Source organism: Enoplosus armatus, chromosome 16 (genome assembly GCF_043641665.1).
Source record: "Enoplosus armatus isolate fEnoArm2 chromosome 16, fEnoArm2.hap1, whole genome shotgun sequence".
In the NCBI taxonomy this organism is placed as follows: domain Eukaryota; kingdom Metazoa; phylum Chordata; class Actinopteri; order Centrarchiformes; family Enoplosidae; genus Enoplosus; species Enoplosus armatus.
The window spans coordinates 9560602-9588463 of record NC_092195.1 but is presented as its reverse complement, the minus strand read 5'-3'; the positions used below and the strand labels follow the sequence as shown (position 1 = coordinate 9588463).

At 41.6% G+C, this 27862-nt stretch overlaps 2 protein-coding genes across 5 annotated transcripts; one reads left to right on the top strand and one right to left on the bottom strand.

Moving 5' to 3' along the window:
• The first annotated feature begins 818 nt into the window (after window positions 1–818).
• On the top strand, window positions 819–8184 carry ccn4a (cellular communication network factor 4a). 2 transcript variants are annotated; one of them, XM_070921960.1, is made up of 6 exons: window positions 819–1058; window positions 3950–4238; window positions 5267–5521; window positions 5595–5602; window positions 6688–6867; window positions 6972–8184. In XM_070921960.1, exons 1-6 carry the CDS (start codon window positions 1011–1013, stop codon window positions 7269–7271), a joined length of 1080 nt encoding a protein of 359 aa, XP_070778061.1. In that variant the 5' UTR covers window positions 819–1010; the 3' UTR covers window positions 7272–8184. The 2 variants fall into 2 exon arrangements, with proteins under 2 accessions (XP_070778061.1, XP_070778060.1); XM_070921959.1 differs by lacking the exon at window positions 5595–5602 and having other exon boundaries at window positions 6674–6867.
• ndrg1a (N-myc downstream regulated 1a) lies at window positions 7794–21408 on the bottom strand. Of its 3 annotated transcripts, XM_070921955.1 has the most exons (16): window positions 21273–21408; window positions 17225–17299; window positions 16398–16433; window positions 14054–14159; window positions 13596–13716; window positions 13202–13264; window positions 13043–13103; window positions 12328–12414; window positions 12150–12206; window positions 11918–12021; window positions 11670–11726; window positions 11507–11558; window positions 11059–11106; window positions 10524–10559; window positions 10143–10194; window positions 7794–9364 (listed from the first exon to the last, which is right to left on the bottom strand). In XM_070921955.1, the coding sequence occupies exons 2-16, from the start codon at window positions 17279–17281 to the stop codon at window positions 9105–9107; spliced, it is 1197 nt and encodes a 398-aa protein (XP_070778056.1). In that variant the 5' UTR covers window positions 17282–17299; window positions 21273–21408; the 3' UTR covers window positions 7794–9104. The 3 variants fall into 3 exon arrangements, with proteins under 3 accessions (XP_070778056.1, XP_070778059.1, XP_070778057.1); XM_070921958.1 differs by lacking the exons at window positions 16398–16433; window positions 17225–17299; window positions 21273–21408 and adding an exon at window positions 14619–14672 and having other exon boundaries at window positions 7794–9233; window positions 9309–9364; XM_070921956.1 differs by lacking the exons at window positions 16398–16433; window positions 17225–17299; window positions 21273–21408 and adding an exon at window positions 14619–14672.
• Between the last annotated feature and the right edge of the window lie 6454 nt (window positions 21409–27862).

Sequence of the window (27862 nt, the reverse complement as noted above, 5' to 3'; positions counted from 1 at the left end):
AACAAATTGCGTGCAGCTTGAGACAATTCTTAGGACAGCTATACAGCTGAGGTAGAAGTGCGAAAAGATCAGGTCAGATGAGGTGAGATGCTGTTAAATGAAACACCAGCGACTCTTTGGGGCTCGACTGGAGAGTAACGATCCCAAATCAACAATACTCATGAAAGCAACAAGCAGACACTAAGATGCTGAATACAAGCACAGTAAACAAAGTTGAAGAAGTAGCTTCTCTGGCTCTGATTTTACAGTTATATCACATAGACCATCGGGCCGCAATGAAGCCCACTGTGACATAAATGGTGGTCTGTAAGAGGTGCAGATGTGCAGATGTGCATCCAGTGCACACACTAAGTGTGCCCACATGTACTGTACGTTTAAAGAGTTATCGGTTGCTGTAATCGGGGAAGTAACTTTAGAAAATACATAGCCTCATATTAGCATGATTTTTGAATGTATTTTTGCACAGAATGAGGACTGTCTATTCTGTCCCTCATCACTTACATTGAAGTCGGGAAAGGATCTCTGAGGGCCAGCATGGAGAGGAGGGAGTATTAAAGCAACCAATAACTATTCTAATGTACATATTGGCGTGTGTGTTGTTTTAAGATAGACTCTTAAAATCTGGACCTGTCCTTTAATCTTAAATGAAGCAGCAGAAACTCACTAAGTGTCAGAGGGACCTCTGTCTGGCCCTGAGTGTCTCTGGGTTTCCAGACACGCCCAAAGGACCGGAGCTGCCAGAGCTCCGAGGAGGAGGATCGGGTGAGAGTGGAGCGGAGGGAAAGAGAAGAGACCGTCCCCTGTCAGAAGTATGCGGGGCTCGTCCTTTCAGACCTTACGTCAGCCCGGACTCTTTAACAGGCTGTCAGCCCCGGTCCGGACGCAGACAGAGGTGCCGCGGAGATGACAGCGACGGGACGAGGATGTAGCACACCTGCGGGGAGCGGCGGGTTGAGCGTTTGAAACGGGACTAATTCTGGATTCAATGCATTTGCAGTTCCGCACCAGTGATGAGTTGGCTCCTGTTGTGGATTCTAACAGCAGCCGGGATTCAACAGGTGGGATGGAGGGCAGATTTAAAAAGAAATCTTGTTAATGTGCATGATGCATACTAAACTCACTTTCAGGATGCATTAATATGATTCTGAAAAGATGTATCTCTATCGCCCATTTAATAGTGTCAGTGTCCCACGAAAAGCTACTACAAACGTCCTATAGGGACCTACAGGGACCTACAGGGACCCTGTAGTACTTGACGAACGAATGAGTTTCTATCCCTGCAGGAACAACTGGTCAATGTTTAAGTATGAATCCAAAGTGACCTTATCATGAACTTGTTTTTATTAGCTGTTTTTCCTCTTCTAGATATCACTTCCACGTATTATAGGGTTTCCATTATTGCTCCATTGGTTATCTGTAGATGTGGCCCCTAAAGATAAGTCAGTGCTGACTGACTGTGGAAAGTTTTCTTGACAGGGTATTGAATAGACCTGAACCCCGTTATTCCCTCTAAATGTCTCTGATATCTCTGAGGGGAAGTCCTTTTCTTGGGTCAACAGTCATCCCGGAGTTAAACCTGCAGTGTGTGAGATGCCAGTTGCCTCACTGCGGCTTCACTTTCCATCTTTTGTTATGTTTTAGTGCCACCTCGTGGTTATGTAAGGAACAGCTTTTTTAAAGGGCTTCATTAATGATTTCCTGTGTCCCCTATTCCCACAGTTATAAATATATAAATATACCTCCAATGCTGAATATTAAAATTCGGTCATATTAATACATTATATCATATGGGATGTTATATTTTCATTGTATCTGATAATGTAATGTAGTAATGCAATTGATCACGTTCTTCTTGCTTTCATAGCATCTTTTAAAGTATGAACACGTTTTAAACAGTTCAAAGCCATGTTGCCTCTCTTAAATGTCCCAGCGTTTGGAGGGAAATTTAAGAAAACTATAAGAGTGACAGTTTTTCCATTGCCCCCTGGCATTTTTTGAAAGAAAGTGTTCCACTTCCCTGAGGAAGGGTTTGTCCTGTCGTGCCTGTGCACAGATCAGAGGTCAGCTGGTCTGACCAGACGCTGACGGGAGGGAAGGAGGGTCATCGGTCCTTGTCACTTCTCACAACAGAGAAAATACCGTTTTCATCGGCCATCACTAAAACATGACAGCTGTTTGAGGTCAGAGAGGACGAAATTTGTAAAAAAAAAAAAAAAAAAAAATCAACGTAGTCTTGCTCAAGTTTTCTTAAATTTCTGTTTCTCTAATTCATTTAGTGCTCTGTTACTCTCCTGAGAGTGATTAAATACTTTGAAAATAAAATCATGCTGAATTTAGTCGGCAAAGACGAACGATTTCAGGATGATGATTGCATTAGACTTGATCCCATGTTTTCATAATTAGCTTATGAAGCCCCCCCCCCCCCCTCCTTTCTTTGTTGGAGTGACGGACAGGTTTGGCGCTGTGTTTTTCATTGTTTTTTTTCTCTCTTCTCTATAAATTAACCTGATATCTGCGGGCTAAATGAACTCGTCAGAGAAATGGCTTAGTGGCACGGCCGTGACTAAAACTAATTTATCTGCATTAGCTTTCAACACTGTGCACAGCAGTTATTAATATGACCGTAATTCCACTGAAGTGCCGAGAACCACCTCAGGGAAATGACATAGGCTACGGCTGGCGTGAGATGATTAAGCGTGTTTATTCACAGTTTATTGCAGATTAAGTGTGCATGCGTATGTGTGTGTATGTGATTCTTTCACGGATCAGGAGCTGCTTAATAAAAGTGCTCTGCTGTTCCCACCATGTGGGTGATATTATGATTTATGAGTATACATACAATATTAGACGCCAGACGCATTGTTCACCTCCCTGTTGTCTGCTGCAGCTTCAGTGCGTTTTAATCATAAAGATCCGTCGTGATTTTATCTTTACTTGAGTGAGTTGCATGAAAGTTGACATATTCTGCACTTTCGCCCCCAAACGGAGTATTTGCAGCAGAAATGTAATGCAACTTCTCTTTCCATAAGAGGCAAATCTCACTCACTGTACGGCGGCCTCAGAAAACATCTGCTGGCTTTGTCTCAAGCACACCGTGTTCTCAAAACTGAACAGAACTTAATTTTGGCCTGTAAGAAGTATTTGTTGTTGTCAGAACATTTCCTGTGCTGAGACTCGTGCATCCACTGTCCAAAACTAACCTCCAAGTGCTAGGCTGTTAATGTGGCTCATGTGGCCTGTTTCAGTGTGAACATCTGCTTTTAAGAGCTGCAGAGCTCTTTACTGTGTGACCTTGGCTTCACAGAGCAGCTTGTAAGAGTCAAAACACACTGAGGGGGGAGACGTTGATTAAGGTTCATTGGCAGGATTTTGTAGCTACTCAGCACAGTTGCAGATTTTAAATATGATGATGTAACACTTCCAGAGTGTTAAACACATACAAGACTAGACGCTGTCATTGATTTAACAAGATTATCTCCGCTGGGTGTTTAATTCATTTTTATGGTCTTATTTGATTTATTGCACAGCGTGACGGGATGCATTTCACCAATGTCAGTGAAGCAGATGTGTTACCAAAGAGGGCTGGATATGAAAGAATTCAGGATGAAGGATTTTAAGAATATTGCCTCGCCACAGGGGGTCAAATACCTTTCATGTAATAAAGGATGGTATTTTGTTTTTGCACAAACACAGAGAAAGAGCAGTCACTGAAGCCTGTGACTTTGTGTGGACAAAGCCAGTATTGTAGTTCAATGTAATGAAGGTTCATTCATGATGGTACAGAGATTAATTAATTGCTTAATGAGAAGGCAATTCTGTGAACCAAAACTGTTTCAGTGAAATGATTACAGATGAAAACTGCATATCATTTTTAAACTGTATTTATTTTTAAGAAAGTCGTTGTTGAGCATGTCTTTTAGGCTTATTTTGTCCTCGTTCCTCTCTCCAGGCCTACTCCCAGAATTCCACTGCCATGCCGCCTGCCACAGCCGTCACATCCCCAGCTGCGGACCTGTACAACCGGACGCAGTACTGCAAGTGGCCCTGCGAGTGTCCCAGGGTCACCCCTGCCTGTCCGCCGGGCGTGAGCCTCCTCATGGACGGCTGCGACTGCTGCAAGACCTGCGCCCGGCAGGTGGGCGAGGTGTGCAACGAGGCAGACACATGCGACTACCACAAGGGACTGTACTGTGACTACAGCTCGGACAAGCCTAGGTACGAAAAAGGAGTGTGTGCATGTAAGTGTCGCTCACCAAAACCCGACAAAACAAACAGCGGTTTTCACACAGTTTTGTGATGTGGTATTTTAGGTTCACTGTCCACACTGCAGCAGAGACTGCAAGGAACCAGGCTGGATTTGAGTGGAGCAGGTGTTAACAACACAGGGGTCACTTGACCAGAATATTGATGCATTTTAATGTTGTCTGCTTGATACCACATGCAGCATGCACTCTTTCACCTTCTCTGAGTTTGGTTTATTTTAGTCTGTAGTTGCTTGAGGCATTTTTACACAGATACAGTGACACCAGTTGCATGTCCACAAATGTGATGTGGATCATATTATAAACCATATAAGGAAGTGTTGACTTGTTGACATCAAAAGCCCATATCTTGGGGGGGTTTACACATGGGAAATAATATCCAGGTATTAATAATATTCTTATCAAGTGTCACTTGCTACAGACTTAGCCCTAACCATAGCCCAAAATGATGCTTAAATCGTATTTAGACGTTCCAGATGTTTCACATGTACATTACAATATAGTCACGTGTGGAAAAAAAGTTTGTTGTTCAAGCTGCAATAATGTGATCATAATACAATATGTTTAAAGCAGTAATTCAATACATCTGTTTTATTTTCATGTATTTTATATATGATCATTTAGAGCATCTTGTCATTTTTGTGGATGCAGTTAAGTTTTTGTAGGTGAAGTTCTTTTCTGTCTGTTCTGTTACTACACAGGTTTTTATTTACTCCACACAAACTGGTGAAGAAAGGTTTATCTGTCACTGATGTTTGTCCAATAGCTAATGGAAAAAGTTTCATTAACTGGTTTGAGGTTTTGATTGTTATTGTGTGATATCAGCCTGCAACAGAAAGTGTTAAACCAGAATGTAATTTATCCTACAATGTCACAGATTTTTACCTCTAAGAATATTTTCATTCATAACTATCTGGATTATAAATGAAAAGACATTAATATAGCTTCCAAGTGTTTGCAGTTTGCCCTGCATGTATCTATAACATGTCCTTCCTCTCTGTCAGACATGGTGGGAACAGGCTGTGAGCATGATGGTGTGATCTACCGTAACGGGCAGAGCTTCAAGCCCAGCTGTAAATACCAGTGTGTGTGTGTGAACGGTGCCATCGGCTGTGTGGCGCTGTGCACAGAGTCCCAGCCTCCACGGGTGTGGTGCCAAACCCCACGCCGGGTCAAAGTCCGGGGACAGTGCTGCGAGCAGTGGATCTGTGATGAACCCAAAAGAGGGCGCAAGACGGCGCCGCGACATGCAGTAGAGGGTAGGATGCCTTGGATATACTGTATATATATATACATATATATATATATATATATATACTCGAGAGGGGGCAGTATATCCTGCTGCTTGGTGAAGTTGGGCTTTATCTTGCAAACTCTCCTTGAATTTTTTTTTTTATAATTCCCAATAGCACTGCCAAATCCCCTAATTTCCTTCCAGCTCAGTGAAATACAACACAGTCTGAAAACATCAGGGCAAGTTAAATCAAAGGGAATGCTTCAAGTATTGTAAGAGAACACAAAAATGAGGAAATACTGTGGAATATTATTATTATTTTTTAAACACTGGGCTTTTAGGGACTCTTCATTATTCTGACAGTGTTATTGCTTTATAAGTGTGCTTATGTAAACTAGGTCTTAGATTCCCAGTCACAGATTCCTGTGATCGGGAGGATATAGTTACTTGTACAGCTGAATGTATTCTACATGTCAAAACACAAAAGGTTGTAAGAGGTCAGAACTCTTCTATGGCCTCTTTTGGCTTCATATGGTTTCAACTCTTTGGATAATAAATTCTGATAATAAATAAGTGCTGATTTTCAATTAATATTTTATAGAAGTAAGAGTTTATATTTAGTTTTTCAATAGTGGATGAATATGATTGGATTTGATAACATAGCTGCAGCTGTGTTTGAGAACAGGCTGTAGTCCCGGAGGATCGTGAGGTTTGGGTGTGTGTGTGTGTGTGTGTGTGTGTGTGTGTGTGGGTGTGTGTGCAGGGACAGACCAATCCTTTCCTGTGGAAGCCCTCACACTGTTTTTGGGTCGTGTCCAGTTTCCAGTCATTTAGTGCAGCAGCGCAGCGGAGGGAATAATGTGAACGAAGATCTCTTTGTGTTGCAAAAGGACACTAATCAGATCCAGATTACCACCCAGGCAAACACAACCTAAAGATTTAGATTAAAAACAGAGACAGCAGAAGTTTGAAACAGTTTCCAGGGCTTTTGACTTTTCTTTGTTGTCAGTTTAAATCATTATGTTGATATCTTTTACGTCATTTCATGCGTTAGTTCTGTATTTTGTTCAGTTATAGGTTGGCATGACTGAAGGTTTTAAATAATACAAGATGTATCAGTGTGAATCAACTGGTTGTAGACATGATCTATTGACCCCACTTCTCTATGTTGATCCAGCTTCCCCTGCTGAGACCAGGAGCTGGCACAAGAACTGCATTACCCAGACTACCTCATGGAGTCCCTGCTCAAAGACCTGTGGCCGCGGCCTGTCCATGAGGATCTCTAACGCCAACGAGCAGTGTGAGCTGGTCAAAGAGTCTCGCCTTTGCAACCTGCGGCCCTGTGAGGTCGACATCACCAAACACATCAAGGTAGTAATTCTGTTTTATATCTTAAACAGTGATTGCATGATAAAACTACTGGATGTTAAAAAGGTTGCCACACTTTACATCTTTCTACACCCTTCCTCCATCAGCCGGGAAAGAAATGTCTGAACATCTACAGAGAAGAACTGCCCTCAAACCTCACCATCTCTGGCTGCACCAGCAAGAAGCCGTATAGGCCCAAATACTGCGGCGTCTGCACGGACGAGCGCTGCTGCATCCCCTACAAGTCCAAAACCATCGACGTGGATTTCGAGTGTCCTAACGGGACAGGATTTACCTGGAAGATGATGTGGGTCCAGGCCTGCTTCTGCAACCTCAGCTGCAAAAACCCCAATGACATCTTTGCCGAGCTGGAGAGTTACTATGGTTACCCAGAAGTTGTGAACTAACAGCCGTCAATCATGCTCCCTGCCTGTGGGACGTTCTGACGTTCTCCTGGCTTCTTCTTCTTATGCAGTGTTTTGTATTTGTAATGATTATGTACAAGGGATTTTCTTATGGTCTTTTTCCTATTGGAAAAATCTGTAAATATGAAATATATATGTGTCTCCAGAATGGATTCATAAAGCATGATGTGTCTTTCAGAAATATTTGAGGAACTGCTTTGCGAATGAAACAATGAAACATCCTATGAGTGTGTGACATTTTGAAGGCTTAATTTATTTATGTAGCTTATTTCATATGTGATAACACATGTAATGTTCTTCAAGAACAGTCAAACAATGTCTGTCTTTAAACTCACAAGTCAACTTAGATAATAAGGCTTTACTGTGTATATTTTCCTTTTATATTTCATGAAATTTACTTTATAATGAATGTTAAAAAGGCAGAAATGGATGATGGAGATGCCAAAGACAAAGCCTTATTTTAGGACATGTTCAAATATGCAATAATGACAGGATCAGGGAAGGTCAGTTACAAGTTTTTTATTGTCATTTTTTTAATAAATACAAACTGTTATGTCATTTTAATGCTTTTCTACAGCATTAGACGGTTGTGCATCGCATCTTTACAAAGCTGTGTATGTGTTCTACAAAGCAAAACGTTGCTGTAGTGCAAGTAAAATACAGGAGTAGAAGGTGTCAGGTAAGTTCTATGGCTATCCTCATGTTAACATGTGGACCTATCACTTCACTCACCCATAAATCCACAACCACATAGGAGCATCACATCTAAAAAGTGAACAATTCCATGGCACATCTTTGTTCCATTGTGCTTGATTGCATAGAAATCATTATATAAAAAAAGAAAAATACCTTTTTGTCTGAAGCCATGATCCATTAATAAAGCATACGATGTAAAAGCTTTTGAATTTGTGATTCAGAATGTGTTTGGATTAATGACGAAGCGTACAGTCTCATTGGAATGTATTCAAAATGATCATTTGATTCCTGAAGAAATGTTCACCAGTAAACGGATGTGTAATTGGTAAAATAACAGAGAATGTTTTGAAAAAACATTGGCAAGATGAAATAATATTATTTGCTGTATATACATGATATACTTGAAGTCCCTTAATTTTCAAAGTTAAATAGGGATTTATGAAAACTGCCATTTTTATTTATCCAAGTGCCACCCCTATTCTCTCACCACATCTACAAATCTGCTCCTACGTTCAAACGACAACACGTCAAACATGGAAAATAAAGAAAAAATGATCAAACAATTACAGTGAGAACAGAATTTACAGTCAGGTATATTTGAGAAAGCTGTGTCAATATGGTAAAAATGGATAAAAACAGGGTGAAGGAATGCAGAAATGGAAATTAAAACATTTTTTATATGTATGAGATATTATGAAAGATACATGTACAAGCTGGTGTACTCGTAGCCACAGCTGTCTCCACATGCTCTGCTTCGGTGTCCCCAGATGCTGCGTTGCCCCTAACTACACACTCAGCTGACCAAGGAGCTCAGGAGCATTTTCTTTTCAGATATGTTTGAGTCCCTCAGAATGACAAAACAGGTATATACTTGACCCTGTCCTCCCACTCAAAAGACATCATTTTTTCAAATTGGGGCATCTCAGCTGCACTGAATAGCCTACAGGTGAGTGTCCATTGTGCGTTTTTTACAATCCCCGGTATGCTATCTTACTTTCCCTCTCCACATCGGTGTGTGTGTGCGTAGGAATGTGTGTGTCTGTGTGTCAGTTAGAGGCAGCGCAGCACAAACCGAAGGGACTTTGAGAGGTTCGGGGTGTCTGGAGAGTGGGGGTTCACCTAGCAGGACACTTCGGTGGACTTGGGCACGGCTTGGTCCACGTTGCTGTTGGCCGTGCCGTCCATGGAGCCGTCTGTGTGGGAGCGGCCGCGCTGGTTCTCGGCCGTGTGGCTGCGGCTGCGGCTGCCCTCGTTGGTGTGCGAGCGGGAGCGGGTTCCCTCACTGGTGTGGGAGCGGGAGCGGTTGCCGTCGAAGGAGGTGACGCTGGAGCCGGAGGCAGTGCGGGAGCGGACCAGGCGGGTCATGCTGGCAGAGGGCACTGAGGGGAGAGGAGGAGGATTTAGAAACAGTAATGCACTGTTTTGACTGTTTCTAGTGCTACTGTGAGCCAGTGGGGGAGAGAAACTAAGTACATTTACTCAAGTACATTTCTGAGGTACTTGTATTTTACTTGAGTATTTTAATTTCATGTTACGCTATACCTCTACTCCACAACATTTAAGAGGGGAATATTGTACTTTATACTCCACTACATACATCTGAGAGATATAGTTACTCGTAACTTTGCAGATTAAGATTTTAAAAATCAATAATGAGCATACAAAACACAATTTATTGTTATTATTATATTATAAGAATCAGTTCCACCTCAACCAACTACAACATTAAAATGTGTGTGTGTGTGAGACACAGGCCATTTTACCTGAATAGTGGGTATTTTTACTTTTATAATTTAAGTAGATTTCACTGATAATACCTAAGTGCCTTTTCTTAAGTATAGTTTTGAATGCTGAGGATAAAGGATATGAATACTTATTTCTCTATTGTTCTCTGTGTACTCTGTAGTACAATAAACATGTGCAGTTCACCTTTTGCTGAGTTACACCCCAGTGAGCACATGAGTCATTTATTAACTAACACCAAGGGGTGAGGAGGACCACTGTGAGGCCAAAGAGCTTCATCTCACCACAAGGTGGCAGAAAACAAATATTTTTGTATGTAACTGTCTGATAGTTCGTAGTGGCAAATTTAACCTCAACATTTCTGAGAAGTGCAGGTCGTCAAAGTAAAAAATACTGCATGTCTTGCATACTTACTGTATCCCATGCCCTGAATAAAGTACTTGAAAGCTTCTGTCAGTTTGCCAGGCTGCAGAGAAGAAAACAAGGAGGGAGATAATTAGTCCTCTTGTCATTAATTAGCACACTTGTTTACACAACATTGACAGGCTCAATCTCTCATCCAGCAGCTCTCTGCTCAGGGTCTGAGGTATGACAGCTGCTATGAGCAGGTGCTGCGCAGGGTGGAGGATTACAACCTGACAACTGTGGTTCATGTCTGCTACTTGCTAATGCTCTTAAGAGTAACCTTCTTATGCCATCCACCCGTCCACCTGACCCTCCTGCGCCGATTATCCAGCCCTGTCCATCCTACTCTACCACATTCACAGTGTCTCTCGCAAACACGGACATACACACCTGGTCAACCTGGGGCATGCCTCCGCAGTCAGCCATCTGGGGAGAGGAGGGAAAACACAAGAGAGGCCATTAGCATTTAGTATGTTGGCACTTGTACATTTGCACAGCAGTGGACACATGCCGTTACCCCCCATTACACTCTACGTGTCCCATTTTGAACACGCCAAACACCTTGTCCCCACTACCTCCAATCAGTGTTCCTCTAGACCCTAAACAGTTAACCGCAATGAATGGCACCCATTTTAGCGCTAACAGCCCATTGGTTTCAGTTGTGGATCATAAAAGGTTGCCATGGGCCAACACAAGTAGGTCAGCTACGGCAGATTGTGCCCTCGGAGGTGACGTGCGTATGCATGAGGACGCATACAGCCTTCCTACCCCTGGTTAATATGTCACCAAGTAAGTGCTGAGCCACTGGAATCTTATCAGCCGATGCATTTCCATCAAGGCTATTATAATCTGAATGAGGATATGAGACAGGAGGTGGGGGGGGGGGGGCGGGGTTGGCAGGACAGAGGGAGAAGAAGGTCTTTACCTTCAGCAGGGTAGTCTTTGTTGGGTCCAGCTTGGTGTTGCACTCAACCTGTGGGTACAAATAAAACACATCTATTCAGAAGAGAATCTTGTGTGATTAGTGATCATATTTTGCAGGTTGAATGCATAAATACTGGTTATGGCTAATAAATGGGAATTTGGGGCGCCTCCCTGAGCTAAAAGCAGTAACAGTCACACAAGTCTCTTACCTTTAACAGATTTAAACTACTCTGCATCACTTGATTTCTGTTCCCAACTTTGTTCTTGCCTAAGTCATGTTAAACTGTTGTCCTTAAGCATTTAATCTTGCATATCTCTTGGGCTTAACAGGTGACTGGAGTGAATGGAAAACACGTCCAGCACGAGTTAGCTGGGTTATCGGTGGTGGGAAGTCTAGTCATTAGCATCAGAGCCTTGTTTTTAATGGCTGTGTGAACGCCTCAACTCACCACAGCCTCCACAGCAGGGGAGCTGTCGCCAACCACCAGCAGAGAAGGGCACCTGGAGTGGGACGAGGAAAAAACACATTCAATTACAAATCAGCGTTGGTAAAATACTATATTCAATATAATAATGCCGGTGATGTTTGATTGTTACTTGATGACAACTTACTTGAGGGTTCTGACACTGCTTCCAGGGACTGGCCTCTCAATTTCCAGATCCCTCCGACTATAAAGAGAGACATATGTTGCAAATTCCAATTTTTGTAAATTAAAAGTTAAAATTTAAAAACCTGTTGCACCTTAGTGCTGTACTTTACTTATGTATTTCTATTTCTATCCCTGGAATGCCTAGTTAAAACTTCACTCCTCTACCTGTGAAAGCAACAGGTCGACTGATTTTTATGTGTTTTCCTTTACCTTTCGTAGGCCTTGACAAAGAGATGCAGGTTAAACTGGTTCATGTCGTTCAGGATGTGGTGGCGGTATGTTCCGATCAGGTCGTGGTTGTTGTGGATCTCCTCCTGTGGTGACCAAACACAAAATCTGTTTAACTCACTGAGACCTTAAGACCTGGAAAGTGTGAAACCAGTGTAGTGAGATTTAGGTTAAAAGAAATCATAAGAAAAGCAAAGAGAATTTGAATTTGTACCTTTCCAAAGAGGTGGGTGATGATCAAGTCAGGCACGGCATGAGCCCAGCCGCTGATCTGAAATTAGACATAAAAACTACATTTAGCTTTAACGCAGGGCTAATCTCTTGGTTAGTTCTACCAGTCCAAAATTCCCAGTTTCCAGTTAGCTATCAATGTGGTTTTGTTTGTGTGTTACCTTGTGTGCAGCCCAGTCCATCCATCCCTCAGCACACGGGTTGATGTTAATGAGCAACAGGCCCTCTACCATGTTTGGGTAGTCCAGCTAAAACACACACAACATGAAATGTGTGATTTATTACAGTTATTACATTTATTACAATGCTGCATTTAGCTAAATATAAGTGCAAAAACTGGGTTCAGACCGCCAAATATTTGGGGGTTATTTTAAAATCTTAATGTGTTAGTCTCATTAAGGCATGTTTAGGATTAGTCTCAGTTATTTTTATTATGTTGTTTTCATGATTTTATTATTGCATTCGGATTCTGTGTTACCTGTCTGTAACTCATTGTTATTGCTGCTTATCCTGGCCAGGATAGACTTTCATGTCAAAGAGGCTTTCCTGGTAAAATACATTTTAAATAAAAAAATATGTAGCGCAATGATGCACACTTGATTTTATTACAAAGGAGGCTGCAGCAAGGAGTTAAAAGTTGTATCTCTGTCAGCCTTGTGTCAACAGAATGAGACTTCCTACTGAGCACAGTGTTAGTGTTAAGCTGATCTGGAACATTCCTGAGGCTTTTATGGCTCAGCAGGCTCAAGCAATAAGCAGCGTTATATTGCCAAAATCAGCAAAAAAGAAGAAATACATTAGCTGGCTCTACTAATCCTAAAATGATTAAAATGCATAATTATTAAGCCTGATTGAGAGTCAAAGGGGGAAACCTACAGCAAATCTGGTCAGAATGTAGGCCCCGGCTCCGATGCCCATTCCAATAACACTCTTCAGCCTACGGTCAAACACATACGGATACTGTTAGAACAACAGGTTAGAAAAAATCTTAAATTTGAGTGGGAACAGTTAGTTGGAAACTGCAGCTCAACTTACCCAAAGTGCTTCAACACCAGTGGGAGGGTCTCAGAGAGTTGGTCCATAGATGGGTACTCATATCTGGAAAACAAAGAACGTATTTTATAATAACCACTACCTAATCACTGGTCTATATTTCTCCTTGTTGTTGATATCAGCTTGTAATAGCCACCTGTGTTTCACTATCTGTTTCCATATCATGTTCAGGTAGCATTAACATGAGGCAAAGTCCCACCATCAAAGCAGAGATTAGGCTGAACAAGTTAAACACCTCTCCCCAGAAAACACATGTCAAATTAGGTCGTCTTAAGTACATCCGCAGTGATCTACCTGCCGAGTTAAAGGTCACAGACTGCCTGACATACATTAGAGGCTCTGTGTGTGTTAGTGACTAGATGTGTGTTTGGCTCACCCAGTGGAAAAGGTGTTAGCTCCCTCATGCTGCCCAGGGGCATCAACGTGACACACAGCAAAGTGCTGCATTATCTCTGACATGTCCTCATGGTTGAAGAGCGTGTTCCAGCAGGTTTTGTCTGAAAAAACGAGGCGGAGGTGGATAAGTGATCCTTGGTGGATAAGCAGAAACAACCTCAAGTAAACAGAGAATGAGTGTGAGACTTGCAGGATTTGTTTTTGTATAACATGTAGGTGTTGTGCCTCATCGTCTTGCAAGATTTGACACAGTCATAAAAATCGGTCAGTAAGCTTGGAAGAGTAGATACTGTAATGTAATAGACTTAACAATATAAAGTTAGCTTGGTGAACCTAATCTGATCCCATGTGGTACGGTAATTCAAAACACCCCAGGCTTTAGCCACAACAACAGATGTTTCGGTGTTTAGGTGGAGCTGAATAAGAAGCCAGGCTTACGATTCAGTCCAATGTCATGGATGGTGAGGATGACTGGCCTGTCACCCTTGGGAACCCCCTTCATTGTGCAGTGGATTCGTCCATGAGGAGTCTCCACATCATGCTCCTATAGGTGCAAACAAAAGACCAAAGTTAGCATAACATTTGTAGATTAAAAAACAATTGAACAAAGCAAACATATCAAGGAATTCAGATTAAAATGTTGCAACTCAACACGGTATCCAATGGAGTGAAATGTCAAACCTAAGTACATTTACCACCACTACCATCGCAATTAACCACAGGATCTTCATTCTTGCATTTCAGTTTGCAATGATGCGTTCACAAAATGTATCATGCCTCATCTTGTGGTAGAAATACTCTTAACGGCATAAAAATGTAAACCATTTAAAAGTTTGTCGTCTTGTCCGTTCCTTCCATGAAGCCATAAGATAAAAAATATTAAACTATTCTCTATTCAGCGCTGACACCTGTTCAACGATTCCAACAGCAGGCTGCGCAATCCAACAGATCCACTGGAAACTACTCAGCGCAAACCTTTCAATAAAGCCTTTAATGTACTCACGCTGACTTCAATCTCAGCGACAATCATTTCCACATCAGAATCTTCCAGAACCATTTTTGCAGGAGAGGAGTTCAATGCTGCTTGCTACTGAAAAAGTGCAGTCGCAGTGGCTCCTTGAGCTATAGGTCCAAATGTTGGTAAGCCTCTGAAGTAGTTTAGCCCTGCTCTGAGAGCTGCGTTTTATACCCCCGCTGCTTACCAGTTGGCCTAAGCTCCTGGCCTCCCATGGTGCCTTGCAGGCTGGTCAAAACAAGCTAACTCTAGATGAAGAGATCCCTAAATTGGATCAACCAATGTCAGACAGAGGGGCATTGGCTACTGAGTTGACATGAGTAAGTATGGGTGTGTGATCAGTGGGAAAACATGTTGAATGAATGAGAGAGGGTAAGACAGCAGTTATTATTCAGTGACTGAAACTAAAATCTTACGTTTAGCAGTGAGCTGTCTCTCATGGCTACAACGAGCTAAACAACAACTTATATAATGAAGTTGTTTGCAATTACAAATATTGCCCAAAATTTCATAAATAATGTAAATTTTATTTCAAGGTGAAATCGTCCTGGTAAGTGTGTATTTGAGGAATTTATTCCAAAATGAGATACACACTCTTGAGGGCAACTTCCTGTCTAAACAATGTTATTAGAGAAACAAATGTTTGCATACAGCCATAAATTTCTATATTTTCTATATTTTGAAATCAAACTGTTTTTGCGTGGCTTGAATCATAAAAAACAAACAAACACAGATCTGCCCCATAGTGACCTGACCTGCAGGTCTAGGACAACGTACAAGACGACCTATTGGGTAGTTTTCAAACCAGCTTTGACTGCATGGAATCGGCTCTGGAGGAACATCCAAGAAGGCGCGTAACCTATTTACTGGACGTAATGTACACGTAAACACCTAAGGATTCACCTCGCTCCACCCACCCTCCACCTCTACAGGACAAACTGCAAGCACGTAGGCGACACAGGCCAGATAATCCTGCAATGGTTTGCGAATGCAATGTGTATGTGCATTTATGAAACTCAAAGGGGAGAAAGGCGATGCATTTGCGTGCCAGTGTTTGTGTGTATGCATTTACTATCAATGTCAGGAGTACACCCTCAATATTGTCACCCTCAACTAATCCTCTGTCACTAATTGTTGTAATCTTAGCCACAACAGAGACCAGAAGACCCATTACCTCACACACTCTGACCTCACAGACTGGAGCCATTATGTTTGAGGTAATGGTCAATACATTTTATTATGAGGGGAATGTGCACTTCATACCGACACCACCTTTAAGATCAACAACGTATTTTGCTTGAAAACATGTTCTGGACTGTGAGGGTCTGAGTGCTGTAAAAGGTGCTGAGAGACCCCCCAGACGCAACAGCACTCTATGTACTAACCAAACTGTGTGAGTGTGTCAATGTGCTGGGGAGGAAGGTGAAAGGGTTGATGCACTGTAGCGTGTTGTGTTATCTTACAAATCCAGTCCAAAGAGTGTTTCATCACTTTCAGTAGCTGACTGAATCAGTGGAGGCCCAATTAGATTTCAGTCCTAATAAAATCACAGCGGATGAAAGCTCATCACCAAGATAGATGAGAATTTCTTTTTATCAACCACTAGATGGTACCAGACAAAGCTAAAATAATAAAGATATAGAATAAAACCGTCAGTGTATACAACCATCGTCTGTCAACACAAGCTTCAACTAATAAAGCTAGGTTTACTACTGGTGGGAATAATAAATGCTGGATCTTATTTCTTGTGTTGTTTTGCAAACATACCTTGATAACGAGCTGCTGCACAGCCTCTCTCAGGCCCTGCAAAGGAAAGAACAGAGTCATGAAAATACAGAACTAATGCAATTACAGCGCAACATGCTATAATCTAATTCTGAGGGCATCATCCTGTCACTGAATGTATTTTCACATCCATATGACCTCTGTCACATGAGTATAATAATAGTGACAAAGGACAGATGATCAATGATTGAACAGCAGTCTTTGTACAACTCAGTGTTATAAGTGATGGGTAGGGTGATTAGGGCAAAGGTCTACAGCAAACTACCCTCAGAGTGGTGCACAGACATTTTCACACAAACTTAGGTAGGTCCATTCTAATCTGGTAAAAAAACATTTTGGAAGAACATCAGAAATGTACAGTATCGGAGAAGATGAGATCTCAGCATTTTGTAAGCTATAATTCAGACATTCATGTATTCATCTTATGGCTCATATGGACATGATTGGAAAACACTTTAGTTTTTCATTTTTGATGAGGAAATTATTATTTTTAATTACCAAAATAATTAATCCTCAAAATATGTGTTATGTTACTTTGATGGCTCAGATTTTTTGACAGAACAATGTCAGAAATGTTAGGGAGGTTATTCAGAAAGTAATTTAAAATCATTTTTGTGTGAACGTCACCTGTGACATTCATTCATTCATTCTCATAAGCAGCATCATCGATTTAAACTACAGGTTTACTACTGAACCACACAAGCAAATTGTCAGGTATAAATGTGAGCGATTCAGTACTTGAGCAGGTCAAAACACATTTCTGAGACTGATTTGACACTATTTGACTTGGCTCTGTTCAGAATACATACCGGCAGTTCCCTGTCAACCAGCAGGGGTTTGGACTCAACAACCTGGATTTCATCCATTTCCAAGAGCTGCAGAGCCTGGCAGGTAGAGAGATCAGAATAGTTAGTGAGTGACTGGTTCAACCTGTGTTTCAGAGGTTGCGAAATAAAGACGTGTTTGGATAATGTGTGGGAAAAAGGTCTGGCAGAATGTTTGGCTTTCCCAAATTCTACGAAATGTCTTTTCGATGAACTACAATGTTAAAAAGGTGTGGCAAAGGTTGGTACTTTGCAGACAATAAAATGACAGATTGTGTGAACTTTGGGGTGGGCATGTTTCTACACAAAGCGAATAAAAAGAGACTGCTACAGACATGATCACACTCACATACACACACACTGGTGTACAGACACAGGAACATGCAGAGACTGGTGCTGTGAACATGCGGACCACATAATGGGCCACACCTGTGAACCGCCCACAGCAGAGACACAGAGACGGAGCGATGAGGAGACATGCAGGGAGACACCCATGGAACTGAAAACTGAAGCAGACAGTCCCTGATAACAGTTTCAAGACTGGGAGCACATTTCAAAAAAGAGCACCAACGAGAAAGATTCAGGAGGAAGAAGAAGAGAGGGAGAGACAAACAAAAAGAGACTAAGAAAGGTAGGGAGAAAAAGAAAGAAAAGAAAGGGTGGAGTGTGAAGAGAAGCCAGGCGTCAGCTTGTGCTGTGGATCCTGATGCTGTGTTGGAGGAGAGCGGGCAGGCTGCGGCTCTGCATGCAAATCAAATTAGCCAGTCAAGAGGGCTCTTTGTCCACTGGCACCAGTGGCTCCTGAGAGCCAGGGCCCTGCCCTCCTCTCCCCCCTGCTCACTGACCCACACACAGATACACACACACAAACATACATATACAGGAAGCAGCGGACACTCTGGTTCCCACCAATACATTCCAGCCTCTATTCATCCCTCTGCTGGCTTTCTGGTGCTGTGCATTCTGTCACTTTTCTCTGTTTGTCTTGGTTTCTGCTTGGTTGCAGTCGCTATGTTTGCTCCTTCCATCTGCTTTGTGCTCTCTGTCTTTCTGTCTTTGTATACAGCCACAGCAGAAAACTAATCACCATCAACCTGCAGGACTGCAGCGTGGCCGTCGGAGCGAGGTGGTCTTTTAGAGGAAGTGATTCATTACATTTCAAATGTGGAGAGGACTGCAGAATACGCCCTGGACACACACAAACACACACGTACACACATGCTCCTCTCACTGGGAGAACAGAGACCGGACCCAGCCAGATCTCACAATAGCACAGAGGAAGAGGAGTATCAAACAACAGGTTCATTTTTCTGCTGAGGCCTTCCAAAACATGGCCGCCATCACACTGCAGGAGCTTTGTTGAAGAGGACAAGAAATCAGCCCCCGTTGAGATTCCACAGCCATGTGAGAAGAGAAGAGAAGAGAAGAGAAGAGAAGAGAAGAGAAGGCATGAAACAACTCAGGCCGTTTCAGATTAGAAAACGGGAAAAAAATCAGTTCATGCATCAACATGGGGGAATCCTCTAAGCCTATTTTCAAGCCTATTTGCAAACACAGCGACGTAAAACCAGCCCAGAGAGCTCATTAACAAACAGAGTGCAGACTTCCTCTGTACTTGGCCACCAATCCCACCTGTTAGCAGGCTGGCAGCAGAGAGAGAGCCTGGCTGGGCAGCAGGCTGTGACAACTAGGTCACCTGCTGTTTACACCAGCGGTGTGCCTCGAACCGTTCGCCTTGCTGAGCTAATGTTTCACCTGGCCGAGAGAAGAGGAGGCAGGGGTGTGTGTTAGTTTAACCCCACAGGATGCTCATCCCAAGCAATGAGACATGAGTGCTGCCATCTGGACATTTCTTATGTAATGATTTGTCAAATCAATTTCATAGATGTAGAGTCATGCATGTCAAATGATTGGCATGGAAAAAACATTGCTACATTTAAAATACACGTGTTTTCACAGGGAATCTTTTTCTCACAGGGATTTTTATGTTGCTGCTGCAGCAGGGGGCTTTCTTTAAACTGGCTTCACTCCAAACTGGCTTGGTGTCACTGGCAACAGCCGCACATTGTCATTGTTTTCCAAGTCAAACCAGTTCCTACATGCATATTCCTGACTGAAACTTTTGTGTGTGTTTTTTTTTTTTTCTTTTTTTTTTTTTTAGAAAATGTCAGGCTGTGGGGAAGAAAACAAACCATTCAGTGAAACAGCTTTGGCCTGGAAGAAGTGAGACTGTGTTATGCAATTATGAACAGGAAACAGGGGGAGGATATAGGCTCGAGATGACCCAAAATGTGCAGCTTGAAATCAGCTGCATAAAAAAGAATACAAACTCTATACTTTTCTGTGAAATACTGGCCGGTACGGTGTCACTATTTCTTGTGATCATGTGTTTATACGCTGCAATAAAGCCTTTACAAGACTATATTATTCTGCTCTTATATTCAACTGATAATCCATTACTCTTTTAAGCTTTCACTATAACCATAATTCTCATGATTAGGTTTTATGTGTTGATTCCTGAAAAGCAGACTTTTTGAAAATCCAATGTTTTCACTTGACAGCGAGATAATGTGGTTTGAGCTTCAGAGGGAAAACAACAACAACAACAACAACACAGATGCAGGCCTACATAACCCATGAGTGCTTGTTTTCCACAGTAAATCCAGAGATACGACACACTACTTTAAGCCAGAACATCCAAGTTACAAAACAGCATGAGCTCAAACTCTGTTTCTGTTCACTGAGCGAGCGACAGAGAACCATATGTACTGATTAGATTTGGCCAGCGAGCCTCAATTCTAGGGAGCCAGAATCAAGGCCAGGCCATCCTTCCACCATATAGTTTTAAATCCACAAGCCCGCGGCATCCATCTGCAGAAACAATGATTGCTTCCCTAATCTTTGGGAACTCGCTTAATCTGTCAAATCCCTGGTTCTGAAATATCAGCAGAGCGGCAGCAGGCCTGCTGGACTAAGCTGACACAGACCTACATTTTCAGATAGTAAAAGATATCAAAATGTGGGGTGGGGGTCTCCATTGCGACAGCAAGTTAGTGAATAGGGGTCAGGGTGCTTTCAGGGGATCACCACTCAAAAACAACCACTGACACCATCACTGGTTCAAGCAGCTGCTGCTGTTTATTGTGAGATGTATCCTCCTGTATTACAACAGCTCAACAGACCCTCTGAGATCAGGTCCATCATCTTGCAGACCGGATTGAAGACTGGATCTCGCTTCATATCTCAACCTTAGAATTAGCTGGAAAACTAAACACAGCCTGAAAACAGGTCAAGATGCAGTGTAGCAGCTTGGTCATAGCAAACAATGGAGGATATGCTTTACATTTTGGCAGATTGCCATGAAGTTCATTAACTTGATAAACAAGAATTCTCATATTTTGATTTAACCAGTTGCAAGCTCCACCCCGTCCCCACCCTCATGCATGTTTTTGTTTTCTTAATATCAAGGCTAGAAATCAAAAAGGATTTGTTATGAAATTATTGCTCCCACAATATTTGCAACATTTGTCTTAAAAGCTTCCTGTTTCTGTGTGCGTGTGTTTCTCGTGTCACGTGTGAAAAGCATGTTTCTCTATGATCACATCCCTCTGCCTGTTTGCATGCCACACACAGGGATTCCCCACCTTACTGTAAAAACTAAGTTTTTGAAATATACAAAAACATATCAAAACGCAAAAAGTATGCGCACATGTCATGAGGCATGTTTTGCATGCCCTTAATGTGCGCAAACAAACTCTGAAATACATGTCAAATGTTTGGCTCTGTGCGTTGGCCTTTAATATTATATGATATTCTATATTTCTGGTCGAAAAGAACTTGGAACATGTTTCTGAGGTATGAACTGAAACAGTATCCTTTGTCATAAAATTGTGTTTCAGCGGAGTTGCAAACAGAAATAACAACGTGGTCAGACATGCTGGGAAACATGCAAACATCTGCAAAGTAGGCGCCTAGTTCCTTACTAAATAATGAAAACAATAAAGTGAGTTAGTTATTTGAAGCAGAGACCTACCTGTTGGTTTAACTTCTGATTGTCCTGAGATGAACACTCCCCCCCAAAAAAAGTCCACAAAACTTTTTTTTTCTTTCTTTTCTCTTTTCAAGCAGCGCAAATGGTTGCAGTGACAGAAGCGTTGCTTTGTTTATAACTTGCGGCGCAAGGCGGATGTATGAGGGAATTTTATAAAGCCTTGGGGGGGTGCAGCCCGGCCCACTTTCCCCCGCCGCTCTCTCTATTGGGCAACAGCAGCTGCGGGACTGATATCGCAGCGTGACTCTTACCAGCGGTTGCATGTTGAGGAAGCTGTGAACAGCGACTCATGGGTGAAAAGATAAATCCACGGTCGATTTGTATGATATAATAATGATAATAATACTCTCACAGTGTTACCAAACTGCCTGTGGCGCTTAATAGTGGATTCACAGTGACTTTTATGGTATTTTATCATGTTCTTTCTAGTTTTTAGTAATATTTACTATGGGGTGTGGTAGTTGTTTTTTTCAGACGGGTGCTGACACAACAGTTTGAAGTGAGGTGTATCAAATGTCATTATTCTGTAACACCCCTTTGTGTGACACTGTGCTATCATTACACCTTCTGATGTGACTCATTTGATGAGTTTACTTTCATGGTTAGGTGGTAATTACTTGGGTATAACAGAGCTCCTTCTCTCCGCTATGAACTGACAGGGTGTGGACAGGAATCTTGGCATGTCTTTTTTTACATCAGTCTATGCCTACTGTAAACTATAATTCTAATTTACAGTCACAATGGTGTTTTTACACTCTTGCAATCCCAACAGCTGACATTTTTTAAGATGGGTTTGGCTGCGTATGCTGTATGAGGCAGAGGGGCCAGGAATGCAGCCAGGCCTGCAGCCTTGATTTGAAGCCAAGCGGAGATAAGTCTGTACAAAGGGAAGCCCTTCCCTCTTCTTCGATCAAACCGCTTTTCCTTGATAGCACACTGCTATTGTCTAATCAAAGTTAGCTTGTCCTACAGATGCAATAATCAATACCACAACAGAGACAGTTTGCTCCTGCGTGAGCTGCTGCACAGATGTTACTTTGAGGGAAAGCATGAAAGACATGTTATCTGCAACAATCCCCTTTACAAGTGACTTCAAATAGATATCTAATCTGAAATGATCCCGGTGTTGAATGGCCTCTTGTGTTTTGTCACCTTTTAACAGCACACAGCACATGTAATCAGAGTGCTGAGGTTTGTGTATATAAATGCATGCCTCGGCATCTCCTAAGCATGCTGTTTGTGATTCCCGATCCATTTGTTTCACTTACTAAGCATGTGCTACAGTGCAGGGCTCTGCATGGAAATTTCCACACCTGCAAGATTCTGACCGTTACACTGTGAATCTGCCAATAAGTGCTAGTATTGGCAATGAGTGTGTGAAAGGTCCTTGTCGAGATACAATAGCCGCACTGTTGACTTGTAATGTGAGGCCCTTGATAGGAACAAATCGGACAATAGGCGCATTGGAGGGGGAAAATATAACCACTATGCTAATGTCTTTGCAAAACGTGGAGAGCAATACTGATGGACAGAAGTCAAACAGAAATATGCTTACATATCTGGCCATTAATACAAACACTACATGGTGAGCATCCACGTGTGTGTGTGAATGAGTTCACGCGTTGGACTCTTCAGTTCCTGTCCAGCTATAATTGTGAAATAAAGACTGCATTTGTACGCTTGCCAACTGGTAGAGATTTAGTGCAGCATATGTGGGTCGCAGAGTGTCTCAATGCTTGATAAAAACCAGTGGACTTTCACCCCACTGATTGCAGAGTTTGTGGGAGCAGCTGGCCACGGACGCGGCATGTAAGGTCTGTCTTAAACAGAATGACTAAAACAGGAATATACTGTATAACTTTTGAATATTGAAATCTTAAAAGGACATTAGAGCAAATTAGATAGATTTTTCCGTCGTTCATCGGTCTTGTTTCTCTCTACGTCTTCTCCTTTTGCCTCTCCCACTAATACAGTAGGTCTATACTGTACATCCACCAGTAGCACGTCCCTCTGCTGTGTGCCAGTCAGGGGTCACCCAGTTGAAGTGTGTTTGATCTCTAAGTCCATGACCGCAATGTACTGCTGTTCACTGCAAACAGAGCAGATAATAAAAGACATCAATGAAGGTCAAAGCTAGTCCATTCCACTAACTACTGCTGAATACTGTACAGCAAATGTGTTTACATTAAATATAACATGATTATGGGCTGTTTCCTGACATCTGCTTGTTCTTCACCTTTATTCAATACACACGCCCATCCCAGAGTCTTTGTGTGACCCTCCTCTAAGGAAGATTCAACCAGTCATGGCCACAGTGATGCAACAGGCTTTTAACAAGAAAGGGTGACTCAAACACACATGACATGAAGTGTGGATGCAGTCAGGTATTAAAAAGGCCAGTAAGGTGATGTAAGTTTGTGACAAACGCAGAAAGGTATGCCGGTATTGTGTTTTCAGTGAAAAGCAAGACAACATTAATGTTTTGGCATTTAAAGTGTCTGCTTGTCTCAGTAGTAGATCTTTACAAACTTTTTGTAAAATTAACAAAGAAGTTGAAAAGTTACTCTCTAAGGTTACCTGTGGTGTCCAGATAAATGATTACAAGCAGTCTGTGGCCCAGTTTTGTTTCTTTTGTTTCTTGTTTCCACTCTCATGTCTGTCTGTTAAATATGAAGATACAGCAAGCATTTGGTTAGCTTAGCTTAGCATAAATACGGGAAATAGGGGGAAACAGCTAGATTGGCTTTTACTTGAAGTAAAAAAAAAAAACACCTAACACAAAAATCAAGGTAAAAGCCAGGTTAGCTGTTTCCCCTTTTTATAGCTAGCTAAAAATCTCCTGCCTCCAGCTTCAGATTTAACAGACAGATTTGAGAATAGTATTGATCTTTTCACCCAACTTTCAGCAAGAAAGTATAGAAGCATATGTCCCAAAATGTCCTTCAATAACTAAAGAAAATGTGTCAAATATAAATCCTATGTTTTCTGTCACGTCTAATTTATTTATGCTTAGCTTAACAGATATATCTTCTTCCTTTCACAGATAATAATTATTGTAAACCACTTCGGCATGTTAGTGTATTTTGTGGTTTTCTATCCTAGAATGAGATCTTTTTACTCCCTAGCAGCCAGCACCCAGGTGTTTTATGACTTAACGCAGCATGTAATTATTGCACCTTATCATAGGTCAAAAGACAAACAAAGCTTTCAGCTCAGCCTATATTCTATATTGATAAACTCAATAAGGTGCAGTAACTGCTATGATAAGACTGCCCTTGTTTCTCTTGATGTTGATAAGGTTGTTACTGAGTGACTTGCCAGGCTGGGTACATGTTACTTATGTATAACAGTCACCATTAAACAGTAAAGTCTTAATAACATTGTTTGGTCTGTGAGCTCCTGTGGGCAGAGGTTAAACTGACTGGACATCCACAAGATAAGAACACACCAGTGTTAACTCCTGTCTAATGCAGATATGGAAAATGTGTAAACCATGATAAAGAAAATAAATCAGTCTTCTTAATTGTTATCAAAGCTGTTTGTCAGACTTGTTGTTTTAATAAAAGTGGTAGTCACACAAACACACTGGCAGTCAGCTGACCTGTTCTCAAAGCAGCGAGACAAACTAGTCTGTCTAATTATTACAAACCTTATGATAAAAAGGCATGAACAACCTTCTGTCTTTTCTGAAAAAAGGCAAAGGCACAAGACAAGTATTCACACTGTCTAACCGAATAAAAATGATTGTGTACAATGTATTCAAGTGACAGTTTGAAATGCATAGTTGCCCTTTAATGTCAATCCAAGATTCAGTGAATCATTATGAAAAAAGGGGATAGTTGCCATCCAGCTATGCAAATGAACACAAAGGGGATGGTGGTTGAATAAATTAAATTCATTTCAATTCAATTGTATTTATATAACGCAAAGTCATAACAGATGTTAACTCTGGTGTCAAGCAGGTCCAGACTGTACCCTATATAATATGAATGACTGAGCGCATTCTGTGTTGCATAAGAAAAGAAGATAAACAAAGCGTGAGCTAACCTAATTCCTCCAGAGCCACAGTCACTGTTCATCAAGTTCTCCATTGCAGCGCTAATATCTTTATCACCAGCACCAATTTTAGACGCGGTAAACACGCCAAGGCACAGTGGGTACTGATGACACACCAGAACAAAGCTGGAGTAGCACTCTCAGTGGGTTTTTACACAGTGCCATGTGTAGATCTGTACTACTCTGCTGTAGCTGTGTGCAGGCCTGGCATTGGTGCTACCCAGGAATCGCTAAGCTGAATACAGATAAGATGAAAATTCAATTGGTTACATTGGCAACAACTTGATGCTATTGTTTAATTGTGCCTGTGACATTAAACCTGCTTACCTTCCATATATGTTACTTTTTCATGCATGTGGAAATCCCACCTAATCACAAAGTCATTTTTCTGCATTTAGACCTGGCATGAGCAACACACTCCAGCAGCAGCATGCGCAGATAAAGTTGGACCGGTTACTAAAGTGGAAACTGCACCTAACCAGCCTCTGTTTTGATTCCTGAGGAAAATATGTGAGGTCAGGAGGACAGGATGTTAGCAGGCGGGTGAGATTGCACTGTGTTAGATTCAAACTTAACTATAGAGATATGAACTCTGTGGAATATTGAGTGGACATTCAATCCACAGTTTCATTCAGTTCCTATCAAGATGATTGGGATTATTGGAGTCTAATAGTGAAATCAGAAAACGTAATCCTGGTCATGGGCCTCTTCCTGGATGTATTAAAGCTGTCTGTGTCCTGTGACATACAGAGGGTAAACTGTGATAACCGGCCCTGCTGTGTCGCAGGTGGGGTTTCACTCATCCTCCACAGAGGAAACTTAGTTGATGTACTGTGGAACAACAGGGTTTATATGTAAACAGTGGACACAGCTGTTTGGATAATTGGTTGGATGAAATAGATATAAGGGATGATGGTATGCTGTGGATGAGGTTCATCAGCAGAAATAAAGGTAACATGTCTGAAGGTGAAAAAAATCCACTTCCCAGCAACTTTAAAGCTCACCTTCGGACAGAGCCAGGGAGAGAGCTAGCTGTTTCCCCCTGTTTTAAGTCTTTATGCTAAGCTAACTAGCTGTTGGCTGTACCCAAGTATTCAACTCACACATATGAGAGTAGTATTGATGTTCTCATCTAACTCTTGGTATTAAAGCAAATTAACATATTTCCCAAAATGTCTTAACTGTTACTTTAAAATATATCTGAGGGGTTATACAGAGGACAGGTGGGCCTTTGGAAGGAGACAATTGTATGGTCCTGTGTGTGTGTGTGTATATGTATGTGTGTGTGTGTGTGTGTGTGTGTGAAGGATGTTTTGACTGGCCCCGTGTCCTCAAACTTACAGATTCATTCACGGCCAAGGAAAACTTGCAGTTGATTAACTCCACAGCACCACACTGTACCATCTTTTCAATGATTGACAGTTTGTTTTGGGGAAAGTTGGGCACAAAATTGGAGCACTGTGATATTGTGTTGCTCACTTCATTGCCTGAGTTGTTGTTAATAGTTGATGAAGAATTAGTTGGTGACCCAGATAGCCCAGCTGTTAATTATTCCTTATCAACCTTATAGTGAGGATAAACAAACAACACAGTCTTCAACAGCAGGTAATATAATCCCACAATATCACTGTTGTAAATCAAAGGTCACTCAGTCGTTCAAGGGTACATTTAATGATCATTGAATGAAGTTTCCGTAAGACGTACAACCGTTGCTGAGCTTTCTTAACCATTGTGGAGATGTGAGATCTTTGTGATGCTGATTCCCAGGAACTTGAAACTTCTCTGACTGTTGATTTCCTCCCTATATGAAGTCTCATTATTATTTGTACTCTGGCCAATAATGGTGGTGTCATCAGCAAACTTCACAAGATGACTCTTAATAAGCCTTCTCTGTTTTATTTTGATGCATCAAAGTAAGATAAAAGACTAAATGTCCTATAATGTATAATTTGATATTTGAAGATGAAAAGAGAAATGAAATAGTTTTAGATCAACTCACCAGCACTTTTCAAAGGACTTTCAAAGTTAACAAGGGCTTATTCATTGTGCATAATGCTGCCTTCAGGGGCTGTTGTAAATATTGCTTCTCTGATTAGACATCACAATTCAGAAGTATGAAAAGGACAGTGGTGGAAGAATTATTCCAATGTTTTACTTAAGAAAAAGGAGCACTTCCACTGTTAAAATGCACCATTACAAGTAAAAGTAAAAGTAAAGGAAATTTTGTACATTTCTGATGGACAAATGTGATGTTGATGGGCCAGATATAATGGACAACGGAGGGAATATATTATTATGCTAAACATAAAAAGTATATACTGCCACAGGATTTAGTCCAAAATCCTATGCGTTTAACTTTATAAAGTGTTTATTTGTATTCACATGTAGATTGTTTTCACTTTGTTTAACTAGCCTTCAAAATAAAACAACAGCTCCAACAAAAACAGAGCTGAATCTGTGACATCTCGTTTCTATGTGCAGCCCATGAACGCAGCACGGCTCCGCCGGCTGAATGA